At 42.6% G+C, this 19,003-nt stretch overlaps 1 protein-coding gene across 2 annotated transcripts in view; it reads left to right on the top strand.

The window, feature by feature from the left end:
• Positions 1-19,003, top strand: part of SNTG1 (syntrophin gamma 1) — a 628,960-nt gene that overhangs the window by 468,379 nt on the left and 141,578 nt on the right. For both annotated transcript variants that reach the window (XM_074987189.1, XM_074987190.1), the window contains one exon: positions 10,447-10,485. In XM_074987189.1, the coding sequence (XP_074843290.1) occupies positions 10,447-10,485 (39 nt within the window). The remainder of the gene's footprint in view (positions 1-10,446; positions 10,486-19,003) is intronic.

The raw sequence follows: 19,003 nt of genomic DNA, 5'->3' as shown, positions 1-19,003 counted from the left end.
CTGGCTCCTGCAAGCAGAGGGGAGCCGGGAGCCAGGCTGCCACCTAATTCCAAGCTCCCTGCCACTCATGATTTTGACTCACATTATTGCAAGAAATCCATAAGCCAAAATTGTGTATGTCAGGGATCTATTGTATTGTTAAAGCAGCAGCCAGATTTTAGTTGAAAGCACCAACCCCCAAGATCCATGCCCCTTGGCGATTCTTATTCATTGTCTGAGGTGTTTACTGCAATTGAGCCCATAAACATACGAAACCCTCAAGCTTGTTTATGTGAAAAAGTGAAAATGAGGTGGCAGGTCTTGCAGTCTGACTCCAGTCATTTTCTTCTTTGGAGACAAATGGCTGCTGCAGGTGAGGTCTACACTGTGTTTCATTGTGTGAAGAAAGGCCAGTGATTTTGCAGTCCGTTTTAACTGGTGCTTGCTGTTATGTGTTCCCCAGGACCAATGAGAGGGGTTGGGGCACTTACAGGCTGCCTGCATGTCATCTATCAGGGAGTATAAAAGAACTTTGACTGACATTCTGTATTTTCAAATTTAGTGCTTTTCATTAGGTACCTTCTGCATGTCTGGTCTTCCCAAACGCTATCCAGCACATGGTTGAAAACATGCTCCATTTTGTTGAGAAATAAATTGCAGAAAGTGAAGGTTTGTTCTGTTTTGCTTCCAAATATAATTTGCTTGGGTTCAGGATTGTGGCTGGAAGCACAAGCAGGTGGTGAGCAGGGACAAGGAATGAGCAGAGATGAGGACAAAAGAGAGGAGGGAGACAGTGAGAAGGGGCAGTGGCAGAGCCAGAGCAAGGAGCAGGGCCTGAGCATGGGAGTTGCAGCCATGCCAAACTGGAATCTTCACCATCAGCCCTTGAGTATAACCCAGGTTACATTAAAAACAAATGTACCGTAACAGATTAAAAGTAACCTGTAGCACACAGCAACTACAAAAATATGTCATGTATATTCACATTTTGAAAAATAAAATTGGGCCCAGCTGTAAAGACTACTTAAACAAATTTGATTGGTGATGTTTCTTAATTCTAGCAAAAGCAAAAAATGGTATGAAGTATATTTGGCATTTTCATGTCACATTTCATTCATTCAGAGCCTTTACAAAGGTGGGTAAGTTACTATTGTTATTTTACAAATGAGGAAAATGAGCCAGGTTGAATAAATGACTTGATGAAGATTAGACAGTAAATCAGTGATAGATGGGGCCGCAGACCTGCAGACTGCCAAGCCTTTTGCTGTAACCTCTAAACAAGCTTCATCTTGTTCTAACAATGAGACTTTAGAACTTTAGATGATTTAAACTGGTTATAAGAACATAAGAAGGGCCAAACCAAAGCTTAGTTTAGTCCAGTATTCTGTCTTCTGACAGCATCCAATGCCAGATGCCCCACAGGGAGTGAACAGAACAGGTAATCATCAAAGTGATCCCTTTCCTGTCATCCATCCCTCGTCTGTGATAAACAGAAACTAGGGACACCTTTCCTACCCATCCTCGCTAATAGCCATAGATGGACCTAACCTCCATGAATTTATCTAGCTCTTTTATGAAGACTGCTAAGCTCCTAGTCTTCACAACATCCTGTGGCAAGGAGTTCCACAGGCCTTCTCTTTGCTGTGTGAAGAAAAACATCCGTTAGTTTTAAACCTGCTACCTATTTGGTGGTCCCTAGTTCTTATGGGGACAAATAAATAACTTTTCCTAATTCACTTTTTCCACACCAATCATGATTTTATAAACCTCTAGCATATCCCATCTTGGTCCCCTTATTTCTAAGATGAAAAGTCAGTCTTTTTAATCTTCACATGGCACCCATTCTAAACCCCTATTTTTTCCCTTATCTGAATCTTTTCTAATGCCAATATATCTTTTTTTTTAAGATCAGGTGACCACATCTGTATGCAGAATTCCAGATGTGGGTGTATCATGGATTTATATAGAGTCAAGAAGATATTCTCTGTCTTATTCTCTATCTGTTTTTTTGAAGATTCTTAACATTGTTTGTTTGTTTTTGACTGGCGCTGCACACTGAGTGGATGTTTTCAGAGAACTGTCCACAATGGCTCCAAGATTTCTCTCTTGAGTGGTTATAGCTAAATTAGTCTACATCGTATGGTATGTGTAGTTAGGATTATTTTTTACCAATGTGCATTAGTTTACATTTATCAACATTAAATTTCATTTCCGATGTTGTTGCCCAGTCACTTAGTTTTGTGAGGTCATTGACTTTCATTCCATTACTGGGAGGGTGTAACAGCCAACCAGGTAAAATATCAACCCACTGAAAAATCAATTGGAATTTTGATGACAACTTTGTTTTAGACACTATATTAAAGTTTGGAATTCAAATAAAAATAACTAAGTATTAAGAAGAGAACTCTTATTGCCTCCAGAAGCTACTTTCTCCAGAGCATGGTACTGCAGCTGATGTGTAGATGCCTGAAAATATCATTGGATAAGGACAGTCTAGTGTATGTAATTTGAACATAATGGTATGCAAACAAATCCTGTTTCTAATAAGAGGCCTCGACACATGACATAAAGCAGTTTAGTTGGAAGTTGCTGTGTGCATTGCATCTTAATTCGAGGTTCTATATAATTTTCTTCGACAAAACGAAAACAAATGTAGCTCATCTGCAAATCATTTACGTAGGTTTGCATTGTGTACTGTTTTTCTTAGGCATGGAGTATAACTGGTTTTAAATTACAAACTTAGGTATTCAAGAGAAATATATTACACATACTGAGGAGATGTTTTGCTGTGTTGCGTTTGTCCGCTTCTTTCCAGCCAAAGTAATTACTGCCTTTAGTAACTATTCTCCATAAGCTATCAGCATTATGATAAAAATTACAACAATTCCATATCATCTGTCCAACATATTGACTTCACATCAACAGTACTTCTTTCCAAGGTTAGTCTAGGATTATTTATTTATTTATTTATTTGCAACCGATAGCCCATTGTCCTGGTACATCTTAAGCAGCAAATCAATCATAACATGTTTTGTCACTTTCAGAAACAGTCACAATAGTTTCTGATATTGTACTTCCTTTGTAGATTCAGTAATTTGGTTACTATCAGGTGTAAATGCTCATCCTCCCATTTATGCCAAATATAGAAACTCAAGGATCCTGACATACAGCGCTTTCAGTATAAGCATTTATTATAGTTAAAGGTGCAATAATGTCACAACATTCATGGCTTCCATTGACCTCCATGGCATTTTCTGCCACTAGAACTAGAACTTCCAGCTGTCCGTCCCTGCTCCCCCAAGCTATTCCCTGGTGTGGGAGGGGGGCACTGTAACTGCCCAGCCACAAAGGGTGGTGGGGACCTCCAGATTTCTCAGTCACTGCAAAGAGCAAGGGGGCCCTGCAGCAGCTCAGCTTGCATGGAGGTGGTGGGGAACCCCCGGATCTCCCTGCTGTCCCAGGCCATGGAGGACCCCAGAGCCCCCACTCATGACAGAAGTAGGGGACCCTGAAGACCCAGCAGCAGTGGGTGCTGAACCTGCCTCTCTATTTTGTTAAGGATATTTTATTGAAAGTTTATTCGCCATGATCGGTCCATGACTTCTGCGAAAGATCTCTGTGAAAATCTTAGCTTTAATTGTGAGGAAGCCGTAGGGACAATATAGTTAAAGTTGTGCTGAGCATTTTAAGTGAAACAAAGGTGCTCACATCTCAGAATAGAAGGCTTAGATGAAGTTTAACATATGGCGATTAAGCCATGCAGTCCAATAAATGCATTTGAATTGAATTTCATATGTGGTCCTATTGTTGAAACATCACTAATGTTCTGAATTAGGATCCTCCTTACAGTTTTAGGTCTGTGCATTCCATAGTGCTGAGCCCATAGTGATTTAGCCAGGAGAATCTCTTTCATCTGCTCTTGCATACCATATGCCTCACATTACCTACAACCAGGTATAAAATACAGAACAGCCACCATTGCTACTCAGTTCTTCGCTGCAGCCTATGATAGTAAGTCAGAGCCTAAGACATCTTCTGATTCCCTGTAGCTTTGTATAGTTAGGATCGTTATTAGAATTAGTAGAGTGTTTTCATAGTTTGGGATAAGTTCATTTAAGCAGATTAGTGGGGGGGAATTAAATTTAAATTTAAGATATCAATGATAATGCAGAGACAGCGGTGAGAACATGCAGGGAGTTGGGAAGTTGGTTTAAAAGAAGTAGAGGTACGAGACAAGGAGATCCAATATCGCTAAGTATCTTCATTGCACATCTGGAGAGAGTGATGGACAAGATCAAGGAAGAGGTATAAGGGATATCTGTGCACAGGAAAAGAATTAACAATTTGATGTTTGCAGATGATATAGTTATCATTGAGGAAGATGAGGAGAAGCTAGCGAAAACGGTGCAGGTGTTAAACAAAGAAGAGAAGCAGTATGGACTGATTATGAGCACTGATAAAACAAAACCAATGGTATTTGGAGGTAAGGAAATAGGAAGGAAGATCAGTGTGGATGGTATTGAACTAGAAAATGTAGAGAAGTTCACATACCTGGGGAGCAACATAATGTATGATCTAGACTGTAAGAAGGAAATAGCGACTAGAATAGTGGAAGCAAGAGCAAATTTGAAGGCGATGGATAAGATCTGGAAAAACAAAGCAATTAGATTAAGAACAAAGCTGGGCGTCTTGAAAACGTGTATTCAGCAGCATGTTGCACGGATGTGAGACATGGGTGATAACAAAAGATTTGAAAAGAAGAATATTGGCGTTCAAAAGGAGTTGTTACAGAAAGATTCTGAGAATAGGATGGATGCAGAAGATCACCAATGAGGAATTATATAGGAAGATACAGCCAAAAGAGAACCTGGTGCAGAAGGTTATAAAACGGAAGCTACAACTATTTGGACATGTTTTCAGAATGAATGACGAATGAAAAATCAAGACCCTAGTATTCAGCATAATGGATGGTTCAAATAGGAGAGGCAGACCCCACAGAGAATGGATAGATGATGTAATGTATTGGTGTGGAGCTAAGCCACTCTGCACTGGATAGGGAAAGATGGAAGGAAATAGTGAGAGAGGCATCAGACACCAGTGGGTGCTGAGCTCATGGTTATTAATGATGATGAAGACGATGAATTAAATTAGTTTCACCTTAGTACTGAGAAGTGAATTTAACAGAGAGCCCTCTCCAGGGTTTAAGATCTGGCCTGGCTGTGGCACTGCTGTGTTTGCTAATGATGAGAAAACAAAGAATTTGATCTGCTTGGAAGCTAATCAAATCCCTAACAAATGAACGATTTGCAGTTATTTTACAAAGTGTACACAAAAGCTTGTCATGCCCATCTAAAATGGTCTTCTGTTGAAAAATCGATGTGCTGAGGTGCCCCTTCAGAAGCAGCCACTTTCTGCTCCAAAACCATTTTCAAAAAGTGCTATGGACACAAGGCACATCATTCCAGGAAAAAGGAGACTTGTAGGCTTTAAAATATTGCCTGCTGCTAACAAACACCTCTCAGCCAGCTCTCAGTTTCTGCTGTGGACAGCCAGAAAGATGAAGGACCTATAGGTCAGTACTGATCACCAGTGGCACTGCCAACCAAGAAGTCAACTTGCTAATTTACCTAAATCAGGTCCTTCAAAACCATATTCATATTGTAGTTACCTTAGTGTGGGAATTGTCTCTCTCATCTTGGTTCTATGATCTGTGCTTTCAGTGATCAATATCGTCTCCTCAATACTATTGTCCTCGGTACTATATATCTCATTTGCTTCTCCTGCAGTCTGGCAAGACATCTGGCACTGGCAGCCACAGTACCGTGTTGTCAGCAGCACCACCTTTCTTGCATGCTTTGGCTGCATACTCATCTTTTGCAGATTAATGATGACTCCTGAACCTCAGTGTCTAGTGCTGGACAGCTCTCCTTTCTCTACTGTGATTAGAGCAGTGGTTCCCAACCTTTTCAGTAACACAGCAAACTTCAATGAGACAAACAATTCCACGGTACACCCACTTGTTTCAGCTGAATTGATTGCTCATAAATATCACATTTACTTACATTTACTGTGGTTAGAGTTTTATTAGAGAGGTTTGCAACATCCTGGTATTCAGCATAGTGGATGGTTTGAATGGGAGAGGAGGACCCCACTGAGACTGGGTAGATTATATAGTAGATTGGTGCAGAGCTAGTCTACAGAAACTAAGCCACTTCTCACTGGACAGGGAAAGATGTAAGGAAATAATGAGAGAGGCATCAGACACCAATGGGCTCTGAGCCTATGGTTGATGTTGTTGTTGATGATGGTGATGATGATGATGATGAAGTTCTGTCTAAGGGATTGGAGTATTCATTTCAGATATCCAGTACCTGGAACTTTGATTATAACAATCAGTCTTGAAAAACCTACATTTCTGAGCGCCCTCCACCCTGCCCCTCCAGATGTAAACACATAGTTAAGGAGCCCAAAATGATGAATATTCTGTGGAGAAGAGTTTATTCATTTCCCAGTTTTCACATTTAATAGCCAATTATCTGCCTTTATTGACTAAGTAGAACTTCTCTGTGCTGTTTACATCATACATAATTTGCAATATTGCAATGCATTTATTAGAGTGTCCTGATCTATGGGGAATTTGCTTTTGATGATGAGCATGGAGAGGTTGGGAGGTTGTTAGAGCCAGAATAGAGGTGCAAAAATATTTCATTCATGATATCTCCACTATTACAATGATCAACTCCTCAGACCTCACACTTTTCATTAACAGAGGGTCCTATTACCTATTACCTACTGCCTATTGCCAGAGGAGAGGACAGCTTCCATGGGCACCTGGGCAACATGGGGGTGGATGCAGCTCTACACTCCCAGAAGGGGTGGGACCGTGATGTTGCACCTCTCCCATTTCCCGCCTCCAACCCTCAAAGCCGTGGGGAGCACATGACACAGTGTTCCAGTGGCAGTTCAAAGAGGTCCAGGGTTCCTGTCCCAATAGCAGCAGTGGTGGCTGGGAGCCCCAGGTCTCTTTGAATCACTGGCCTCTGGGCAACTGCGCCATCCCCTCTGCATCTGCAGTCCTGCCTCTCACAACATATGGAGTACCTCATCTACTGCACTAAATGCCTGGATAACAACTACGTGGGTGAAACCAGACAACCACTATGCACTGAAATGAACTCCCACAGGGAAATTTTAAGACAAAACGCCCTATTATCTATGGGTAAACACTTTTCAAAGCAATCATTCTATATCTGACTGCCCTATCAGTCGTTCTCTTGAAAGGAAACCTGCACTTCCAAGGGATAAGCCTCAGTTTATATTCATTATGGTCATAAAATTGTGGTTTTAAGGGCATTGGATTCATGGATTATTATAAAAATCTGTAACCCACTAAGCCTCCTTTTCCTTATATGACTACTAACATGTTACTAGGCCATTTTACCTTGAACGGTCCTTACAAAATGTGTTAATTACTTATGCTAAGCTATCTGACTTCGTATTTCTCTTTGGCACTGAGTACTCTTCTCAGACTTGAAGAAGAGTTCTGGGTAGGTTAAAAAACTTGCCTTTTACTAACAGAATTTGGTCCTATATTAGATATTATCTCATCCAACTTGTCTTTCTGTAATAGGCCGAGGTATGAATTTGCAAAATTAATCTAATTCAGACTAACTTTTAAAATCATCACAATGCATTTTATAGTAATATGAAAGAAGGAAAAATGCTCTTTTTAATAAGGGAAACATTTAAAAGTTCATATGCGACTTAAATGAAATTATTTTTCATAATTTGACTTAGCAAAACAAAGCAAGCAGTCCTGTAACACCTTAAAGATTAACAATTTTATTAATTAGGTAATGAGCTTTTGAGGGAAAGACCCACTTCTTCCGATTCTGGAGCGGAACTGAGCCCTTAGAAGGCTAAGGTGCATTCACTTGCAAGTAGACTTATGCTCCTAAATTCCCAAGAGGCTCAGTGCCTGTGGATGCTCAGGTAAACTAATTGCAGCCTGCCAGCAGCTAACCCTGATGAATCTCCTGCGGCCAGCACGCTGGAGGTTCCCCACGCCTTCTTTAATGGTGCCTACCAGTATTGATAGGTACTGTAATTTGGGAGTATCGTATAGATGTTGTCTTTAGAAATAAGGACATAAAGCTCAAAGTCTTTGTACACCATGGCTATGCCTACACTGGCAGTGGCATACACAGTACAAATGCTACCCATGTAACTAGCTATCCACTGCAGTGTGGGGGGTGTAGTGGGGGGGAAGCAGTGGGAAAATGCTCTGGCAGCTCCTTATTCCTTCCATTACTACCTCCCCTGCTATAGCTTTCCTCTACTGTCTCCCCGGCCAGAAACTTTCCCCACTGTTATAGACTTTCACTGTAATATGGAAAGGGTCTGGCACTGGGGATTCAGCAGGACACTACACTACTAAAAATCAGCAGTGTAGCTGGGGTTGGGCAGGTAGGATGTAGGGTATATACCCTGTGGGGTCAGGGGTGTAGGGCCTTCTCTTTTACTCACCTAAGCCCTGTCTTACCAGCTACACTGCTGTTTATACCCAGGCTCCCTGATGAGGGGGCAAAGTGGGTGTTTACATAGGGGCCAGGCATTTCAAAAAGGGCCAGGAGCTCCAGTCACTACCTCTGCTTCTTCGGTGGTGGCCTGAGCTCTGGGCCCATTGACTGTCATAGAATCACCATTCTCCATGGCTGCGAGGGGGCCAGCAACACGGCCCGGGCAGTGCTCAGATCTGACTGCTCTAAGTCCCATCCCTTCCACTCTTGGTCTGGCCCCCCTCCCACCTTGCCCCACAGCCCATTGTGGCTGTTGACCCCATAGTTTATATCTGTGATAAATCGACATGTACTGTCTGGCTACTCACTGCAGTAAGTGTATATGTAGCCTGTGTTTAATATACCCGCTCTTGTGAAAAGTGCCTTCGAATAGATAGTGTAGAATGACTACACTATCTTGAAACAGCTCGTATATCTCTCTGCCATCTCCCTTTTCCTAGAGATGCCTGAACCCAGGAGATGCAAGGTACCAAGACTTTAGTGGGGAGGCCTTGCTTTGAGGCTCCTCAGGCATTCCAGGGTCAGGGGGAATCCAAACTCCCAAATAAACTCAGCAGCTGATAGCAAATTTTTGAGAGTGTTAAATATGCTTTAATAACCAAGCTGTGGGGGCTGTCAGTTGAAGAGCTGCAAGGTGTTTAATATCTGCTTGATAACCTGATGAGGCTTGATATTGGGGTAAAGTACATTTTTTTGCTTTTTTAAGTTTACCATTTCAATGCTTTTTTCAGCTGTATATGTGGATGTTTATTTAGTTGAGATTAGAAACTTTAGAAGAAACATATTCTCTAGCAATTCATCTTCTGTTCCCATAAAATGTCATGCATTACATTGGAATAGTGTAAATGTTATGTTCTGGTATGGGAACCTGGCTGGCTTATCTTTGATTCCTAGTTGACAATATGGTTTATCCTTTAATGTTTGAATTGCATTTTTTTTGTTCTCCTGAGACACAAAAACAATTGGCAGTAAGATGGTTTCAGAGAATAAAAATAAGCTCTACAAATCAAATCTAAAATCTCATCTAACAGTGAAGATGGTAGAGTTTAAAATGTTTGTTCCAGGTCCTTTAAGCATGTTGGGAAAGAAAGAAACACACACATATACACATGGATTAATTTCCTCCTCTTTGTAGAAACAGCTAGGTCTGTTGCACAGTCAGATTCTCCCATGGTTGGAAATGTTGTGCTTTGTGTTTTTGGTGCTACCCAAATAGACATAGCTAGCTAACCACGACATCCAAGCTTCCGCATGATTCTGTGGGCTGAATGTGGGCTCATCTCTACTACTTCATTGTTTTCAGGAGAGAGAGGTATTTACAAGATCAGTGTAACTTGAATCACCACAAAGATGAAAGCAGTTCTCGGCTGTGTCTACACGTGCCCCAAACTTCGAAATGGCCATGCAAATGGCCATTTTGAAGTTTACTAATGAAGCGCTGAAATGCATATTCAGCGCTTCATTAGCATGCGGGCGGCAGCCGCGCTTCGAAATTGACGCTCCTTGCCGCCGCGCGGCGCATCCAGACGGGGCTCCTTTTCGAAAGGACGCCGCCTACTTCAAAGTCCCCTTATTCCCATGAGCTCATGGGAATAAGGGGACTTCGAAGAAGGTGGCGTCCTTTCAAAAAGGAGCCCCGTCGGGACCCGCCGCACGGCGGCAAGGCGCATCAATTTCGAAGCGCCGCTGCCGCCCGCATGCTAATGAAGCGCTGAATATGCATTTCAGCGCTTCATTAGTAAACTTCGAAATGGCCATTTGCATGGCCATTTCGAAGTTTGGGGCACGTGTAGACACGGCCCACAAGTGTTTCATGTCACCCAGGATGTCTTTCACTGCTGCATTTATTTAGTATATTTGTTAATCTTTTTTTTTTTCATTTTTATAGATAAAAAAAATCAACAGGAATTTTCCCGTAAACCAGCAGGTAAGAAAGAGAAACATTTTGAACATTTATTAATTCCCATAGACTCTGTTTTGAAATTGTTTAAATTGCTCTAATTTGTTCTGAGATCTAGCTAGCAGCCCTCTCTTTTTAACCAGCGTCAGTTTGCAAGGAATTGTTGAAAGAAAAGGCTGTTTAGGGGTTCAAGAAAAGTAGGATTTTGCACATTGTTTCCAAAATGCACCCATGTTTGTTTGTTTTTTTTTAACTTTTCTAGTGAAAAGAGGAGTGGGATTATTATACTCCATAGACTAGTATATCGTGTTTTGAGAATGAAGACTTTGTGAAGAATTCTCTTCTTGAGTGACACTTTCAATACTAAAGTTGGCCTGTATTATAAAAGAATTTTCCCTAACTCTCACTCCTCTGAAATGATTATGATCTGAAAGTAAAAAGAGACAAAATTGCTTACTAAACAAATGATAACTAGCAAATCAAGGTTTTAATAGTAATATTTTTTTCTGAATTCTCTCAAATTTAATTTCTAATCAGCAAAAAGAATAAGGGCAATAATAGATATAATGGTTCAGGAGGTTGCATGAGTGTGCAATGCTTTCTCCTATTTTGTACCTTCTGGCTCCAGCAGTGTCCAGAATTACACTTAGTTCCTCCTCATTAGAGTTGCATTAGCTTAGAAAGCAAAAAACAACTTTCTGCGCTTGAGTAGCTTGTTGGTCATGCAATCTGTAAGAGTCTGTAATTAACACATTCTTCCCTCTTGTCTATCCATGACTGTATGTCAAAGGTTTTACCACAGATAATTTCAGGGAAGATAGTCAAAACATCAATTTGAAAGGCAGTAGACAGATTAGAGAATTTCTTATATAGAAATGAAATAATTTACTGAACTATGAGGACGCAGGAATCTGGGAGATCAGTGATTTCAGAATCCAACATCCTTCTTGGCTTGATTTGAGTGAAGGTTGTTTGGGGGAGGGAATTTGTTTCTGTTTTTTACTGAAGATAAATATCACTTGATCTTAATTGAATACTGAATACTCATTTGGTGGGGAAAAGATACAGTTGCACACAGATTTAAGATGAACTTCTGTCTTCTAATATACAGCATAAACATGAACTTAAGGGATGGATCAAGCCATTTTGTTGTTCCATTAACAGCACATTAGTTATCTGCTTATTAAATTACAGTCTTGTGTACCTTTGTCATTCGCACATTTATTTAAGTGAAATGAGTTGTCTGAAGTTAAATAACTATGGGGATACAGGAGGCGGCTGGTTTGTTTGAGGAAATTACGTTATCAAGGTGCCTATATTAATAAAAAAATAAAACCACAAAAAAAAACTAAAGCCCCTTGAACTCTGAAATTGATCTGATTTGGAAATAATTTTGAGAGATTTTCTTAGAATATTGTATTTTAAGTACTATACTATTTAGCTTAAACTTTGTATATTTTTATTTATTTAGTATGCAAACATTTCCAGGGAAATAGGTTCTTCATTTAATATGTCCTATTAAAAACTCATAAGCACCAAATGTGCTGTACAGCAGGGGTTCTCAACCTTTGTCTTTGTGAGCCCTGCCTCACCTACAATATGCCACAAAAGCTTCATGGCCACCTGTGCCACAATAACTGTTTTTCTGCTTATCCAGTAAATTAAAAGCCAGGGCCGGCATTTAGGAGCTGCAAACAGAGCAATTGCCCAGTGCCCCATCTCACAGGAAATGCTGAAAAATTAAGTTGCTTGGAGTTTGGCTTCAGCACCAGGTAGCCGGGCTTGATCTTCAGCTTTCTACCTGGGTACTAATGAGTTTAATGATGGCCCTGCTCTTTGATTTGTTGTGGCGGACTCGCTGAAACCTGCTACAGGGGAACCTGCATCATTGGTTTAGAACCATGGCTGTATATAGAAAAAATGAGACTAGTACAGGATCCAAATCTACTTGCTCTAATACATGAACAGATTCACACCCATGAAATTCCAAGAAAGCAAATAAGTCTACTCAGGTAAGTAAAATTACTTATATGCTTATCTGAGCCCATATATTAAGAAGATATTCTAAGAGCAATACCTTTATCTGACTTTTCTTGAAATAAACTTGCTGAAAAAAAGTTATGGAGAACATTGTATTATACCATTACAAATTAGGGAATGGCTTGTGTATTCAACTGTCAAAATCATCTGTAAAATATAAAATGTTTTGCTGTATATATAAATTGAGATTCAAAAAAAATGCTGTTTTCCCAAATATGGGCCTTTGCTTTCTCATTATTCTCATTTTCTAAACTTTCAGCTATCAAAATAATTGACTTTATTAATATTAGACATTACTAATGCTTCAGATACTTATAAATTAGTTGACTTTTTCTCTGTTTATCTGTGTGTATAGAGGATTCATACTGAATTTTCCCTTGGCAGTGAAATTTACAAATGTGTTCTCTGTTTAATTTCATGGTGTAAAAATAAACACACAAATGCGCACTTTCTTGAAATGCAGACTGTGAATCTCATTTTAAAAGGCAGAGTTTGTGCTAGAAGTTTCCTTTGTAAAACTTAGGGTGTGGGGCAAAGGACAGGTTATCGTTAAAGATGAGAAAATATATGTGTATTAGTGTGTCATTTTATAAAAAGCTATGGTTAAAAGAGTGTTAGCTCTTTTAGAGCTGAACAGCCACCTACATAGTTGGAGTCTCTTGGATTATTTCAAAATAGGCAGAGAAGTTGGTGATGAATATTTCTTTTTTCATTTCTGTTTGTTTACAAAGAAGGTGCAAAGTCCACAGAAGGACACAAATAGCAGGAACCTGCTTTTTTATTGCAGCACCAAGAACATTCTTTTCATCATGGATCCTGAGGCAAAAATCTCACCTCAGGCTTCTCCTAGCATCAGTCATTATGCTTTCAGCAGGTCTCTTAGCCATCTGTATTATTTTTTTCATTCTCTCTGTTCCGCCCAGTTAATAAATAAATATATAAATGTTCCTAAGTCTTATGGCAGCTAAGCTCTGGTACAAATTGGTGACAGAGGATGTGGAGTTTGCATCACTGGAACAGGTTAGACAAACGCTTGTCTGGAATGGTCTAGTAATTATTTAGTCCTGCCTGGAGTGCAAAGGACTGCTCTATATGATTTGTTAAATCTCCTCCAATTTTACAGTTCTGATATTCTATGATGGAAAAGAGTCAAGGGAATCAGATGTGCCCTTACGGGTCTGACTTTCAAGAAGGCCCTGGAAATGGGAGAATAAAGTTAGCTAAGGCTGAGGAAGGAGAATATAACAGTAGTGAATAGATGCCTGTAAAGAAAATACTACTGCAGAATAAGCAAATAATAGAACTGAATGACATTTTCTTTGCTTTTAACTCTATTCATACTCCATATCTAATACTATCTAATAAAATAAATACAACAAACTCATATCCGGCAGCCACAGGACCAGGAGGTTGCCGGATATTCAAATATTCTGGATAATAGAGCTGTATACCTAACAATGCATAACACTACAGAAAAAACAAGATTAGATATTAAAAAAACAAACAAAAATGTACACAGAGTATTTTATTTACCAGAAACAGTAGTATTGTGCACAGTAAACGTATAGGCTATGTCTACACTACACAAGCTTTCGAAAGAAGTCCTTCTGGAAGATGTCTTCGCAAAGAACTTCTTTTAAAAAAGAGCTTCCATGCGCAAAAAAGCAGATCAAAGAGTGATCTGCTCTTTCAAAAGAGAGCATCTACACAGCCTTTGCACTTTGGAAAGAATGGGCCAGGAATCGAAAAATGAAGAGCTAAGAAGACTGCTCTTTTGAAAAAATGGGCCCATGGAGTATCTACACACATTGTCTGTCAAAGGAAGGCAATCTTCATGAAACGGGAGTGGAGGGGGACTTTCAAAAGCATGCCCCTGTCGGGGGAGACTGCAGCGGAGAGCGCAAGGGGGGCCTGTGGAGGAGGGGTTGAGGCATATGTCAGGTCCACAAGTGGACCTTCATGCAGGTGGTCCAGGCAATCAACCATGTCATCCTGCAGAGGGCTGTCCACTTCAGCAACCTGGATGATGCCATGGTGGAAATCACAGCCATCAGGTTTCCCAACTGCTTTGGAACCCGCGATGGCACCCATATAGCGATCCATGCCCTGGACCACAGTATGGACCACTACATAAGCTGCAAGGGTTACCACTTGGTGGTGCTGCAAGCCCTTGTTGACGCTTGGGGCTGGTTCACTGAAATCTGTGTGGGCTGGTCTGGGTGAGCCCACAATGCCCGTGTACTGCAGAACTCCTGGCTGTGGCGCCACAAGGAGGAGGGCATGTATGTCCCTGCTGGGGCTTTCCCTGTGGAGGCCACCACAATCCCACCATGCATAGTGGCTGACAGGGTATACCTATTGCAGCCATGGCTGATGCACCTCTACACAGAGCACATCACCGCCAGCCAGGACGCTTTTAATCACTGCCTCAACCATGCCTGCAATATCATGGAGTGGGCCTTCGGATGCCAAAAGAGTGCTTCCAGTGTCTGAACATCAGCCTGCCCAATGTCCCAAGGGTGGTTGTGGCTCTGCACAACATAGCGGAGGGCAAGCATTAGCGTTTTGTGTAGGGGTGGTCTGCAGATGGTGGCCCTGGGTACAAGCAGCCACCTGTGGCTCTGTGCCACCATGCACACAGGGATGGAGTTAGGGTCCAGGAGGACTTCCGGGAGGCCTTCGACCAGAAGCCTCACTGATTCTCCCCCGGCACCCTCTGGCCCACACCCACCCCACATCACAGTCCCCCATGCATCCACCCTGCATCACAGCCCGCACACGCACAGGGGACACTGGGGTGCACAACATAACAGTTTACTTAACATCACTCAACCAACAAACAACATGTAAATAAGGTGCACTTGAAAAAAAGCGGTGTGAGGTCGTCAAAACTGGGAGCTAGGTATGGGAGTGAATGGGGGAGAATGATGTGCAAGGGGTGAGGGCATGCCCCTGTAGACGGGACCATGGGCATGGAAGGGCCTAGTCCTCCACGGGGTGGAGGGGTGGGACCCTTGGCGGGTGTGGGTGTCCCTGCTGCCCTGGTGCGGGGGCCCCTTCAGGGTTGCGATGGGGCTTGGACAACAGGGAGATAGGGCCAGGCAGGGGCTGGGAGCTGTGTCCACCTTACCCCAGACCTCTCACCACCAGAGCCTGTCTTTCTGCTCCATGAGGAGCCACTCCCAGAGAACGGCCGTCTGCTCCCATATGGCCACCTCTGGGTCAAATTGGCAGCAACGGCGGGCCCTCTGGGGTTGGGTGGACAATGGGGATTGGGGGTTCCCCAGCCCTGTTAGATGGCAGGGCTGGTGTGCTGGCACCCAGTATGGGACTGTCCCAGCCCTTGGAGGATGACTCTGTGGAGACACAAGGGGGAGGGGGGGCACCCATCAGTGCTGCCGCCTGGCCCTGGGGGCCCTGCCCAGCCCCCTCCATCATTGTCCTGACCATACCCCTATGCAGCATTCACTCACCTGACCCTCCCAGGGGGGTCCCATGTGGCTACTGGGGCCACATCCATGGGGTGCCTGCTGGCTTCATGCACCATGCCTGTGTCTGGGAAGAAGAATTTTTGGGAAGAAGGGGCCTCCAGAAGAAGAACTTCCTTCTGGAAGCTCCCCCCAAGTGCCACGCTTCTACATGGTGTTTTGGAGTCTGGAAAAACGGTCTTCTGAACTGCAAATCACATGATGTTATGCTGATGAGGCATGGGGAATTTGCATCCACACCTCATTAGCATCTTTCCCTCTGTGTATTAGCATGCCACTTCCGAAGGAAGTGGCTTGTGTAGAAACGGCCTACGGTAGCAGGGTAAAAATGGTGTTGAGGCACTTGAAAACTGCTATCATGTTCTCTCTCAGTCTTCCCTTTTCTAAACTAAACAAGCCCAGTTCTTTCAGTCTTCCCGAACAGCTCATGTTCTCAAGACCTTTAATCATTCTTCTTGGTCTTCTCTGGACCGTCTCCAATTTTTCCACATATTTCTTGAAATGTGGTGCCCAGAACTGGACACATTACTACAACTAAGACCGAGTAGAGCAGAAGAAAGACTTTTCATGTCTTGCTCACTACACTTCTGGTAATGAAGATAATACTATGGAAAAGCTAAGGAAACATTCCGGGGGCTTCCCAAGAACAGTTATCACATTATTGTAAAGTAGTTTGGAGGATAACTTTGAATGTGAAAGTTGCTACGTGTGTAAAATCTGGTCTTAAACTTTTCTATGCCCTCCTACACGGCAGTTAGCAAAGAAGCACCGGAACTAATCTGCATTGCTGCAATTATTTGTTATCTCAGTTTTTAAACTTATTGGCTGTGTCTACACGTGCCCCAAACTTCCGGTGAGCTCATGGGAATAAGGGGACTTCGAAGAAGGTGGCGTCCTTTCGAAAAGGAGCCCCGTCTGGACGCGCCGCGCGGCGGCAAGGCTCGTCAATTTCGAAGCGCCGCTGCCGCCCGCATGCTAATGAAGCGCTGAATATGCATTTCAGCGCTTCATTAGTAAACTTCGAAATGGCCATTTGCATGGCCATTTCGAAGTTTGGGGCACGTGTAGACGTAGCCATTGTCTCTTAATTAAAATATCATGGGACTCCTCAGAGAACCAGAATCAAGTGCCATTAAGGAGAAATTCATTTTGTCTTTAAAGAACAGCTCTGGGCTGTAGGGCCGCGTCTACACGTGCACGCTACTTCGAAGTAGCGGCGCCAACTTCGAAATAGCGCCCGTCACGGCTACACGTGTTGGGCACTATTTCAAAGTTGAAATCGACATTAGGCGGTGAGACGTCAAAGTCGCTAACCCCATGAGGGGATGGGAATAGCGCCCTATTTTGAAGATGAACGTAGAAGTAGGGCACGTGTAGACGATCCATGTCCCGCAACATCGAAATAGCGGGGTCCGCCATGGCGGCCATCAGCTGAGGGGTTGAGAGATGCTCTCTCTCCAGCCCCTGTGGGGCTCTATGGTCACCGTGTGCAGCAGCCCTTAGCCCAGGGCTTCTGGCTGCTGCTGCTGCAGCTGGGGATCCGTGCTGCACGCACGGAGTCTGCAACCAGTTGTCGGCTCTGTGGATCTTGTGTTGTTTAGTGCAACTGTGTCTGGGAGGGGCCCTTTAAGGGAGCAGCTTGCTGTTGAGTCTTCCCTGTGACCCTGTCTGCAGCTGTTCCTGGCACCCTTATTTCGATGTGTGCTACTTTGGCGTGTAGACGTTCTCTCGCAGCGCCTATTTCGATGTGGTGCTGCCCAACGTCGAAGTTGAACGTCGACGCTGCCAGCCCTGGAGGATGTGTAGACGTTATTCATCGAAACAGACTATTTCGATGTAGTGTGCACGTGTAGACGTAGCCTAGATGTGTCATCTCAAGTGAAGACTGAGGAGAGTTTTTGTCTCAGGTCCAGAATTTCCCATTTTCTTAGAGCAGGAAAACTTCCCTTTTGGTGATCTGTGGAGCACACGGTGTTAGATGCGCTGTACCAGACTAAAATGGGGCACACTTCTCTGGCTGCTCTCCCCAGTATGTCCAACCTCACTGGGGGTGCAGTGCAACCCTTGAGGTGTGCTGAGGAAACAGCCTCTTCAGTCTGCTCTCTGGAGAGTGTAATCAGAGGCTATGCTGTGCGACGAGGTGGTGATGCCTTGGATCCCCACACTGAACTCCCACACTGAGGAGCAGCTATAAAATTTAGTTCGGTTTCCACAATTTTGGGTTATGTTCAGCAGTGGAATTCCTTGACATAGCCAGACACTTGTGTGCCTTTTCTTCTATTGTGCTAAATCTGGCCATAACCTTGGGGGGTGTATTTAATATCAGGGACAGTATTGTAATAAATGGAGTAATTTTCTGTGTTACTGATTTACTACTACATTAAATTGCCCTTTTGCAAGTATATTATGATCATCGCCCTGCTCTGCTGTAGAGGCTAAAAACCTATAGCAGTCACATGGCGTTAATGATGAGCTGACCCATTTAAAAAGAAAAAGATACATACATGAGAAGCTGCTATATTGAGTGGTATAATTGATACTCTGTTTAGAGGAAATAGCCAAGATGAACCTTTTATAAGTAAATGAGGTAACTGCTTTTAAGTAATTATTCTATTTGTTTGAGTGTTGTTAGACTGATGAAAATAGCACTGGACTATGCTCTCCAATATTGACATATTGTGCTTATACAATGCATGAATCTTTATTTCCATTTGAAGGAGCAAATTTCAATAGCTGGTAAAATTCAGCCGGACGGCCAAAAGCTGCTGGATCTTCACTGTTCTTTTCTGTTATACTGCCATTTTATTGGCTGCCAGCAATTCCAGCCTGAGAGACAAATAAAGGGCATTATTTAAATAGAGTGGTCTTCCATCAAGCTCTGTTTTTAAAGAGTAGCCTCATATGCTCTGGCTCTGATGTTGAATAAAATAAAATAAAATAAATAGCACAACACACACCCAGTGGGACACACAAATATGGCACTTGTAGCTTAGTTAGGATTTCTATTCTCCAAGGTT

This window comes from Carettochelys insculpta, chromosome 2 (assembly GCF_033958435.1).
Source record: "Carettochelys insculpta isolate YL-2023 chromosome 2, ASM3395843v1, whole genome shotgun sequence".
Classification (NCBI taxonomy): domain Eukaryota; kingdom Metazoa; phylum Chordata; order Testudines; family Carettochelyidae; genus Carettochelys; species Carettochelys insculpta.
The sequence above is the reverse complement of the archived record's forward strand: the minus strand, read 5'-3'. Positions and strand labels throughout refer to the sequence as shown.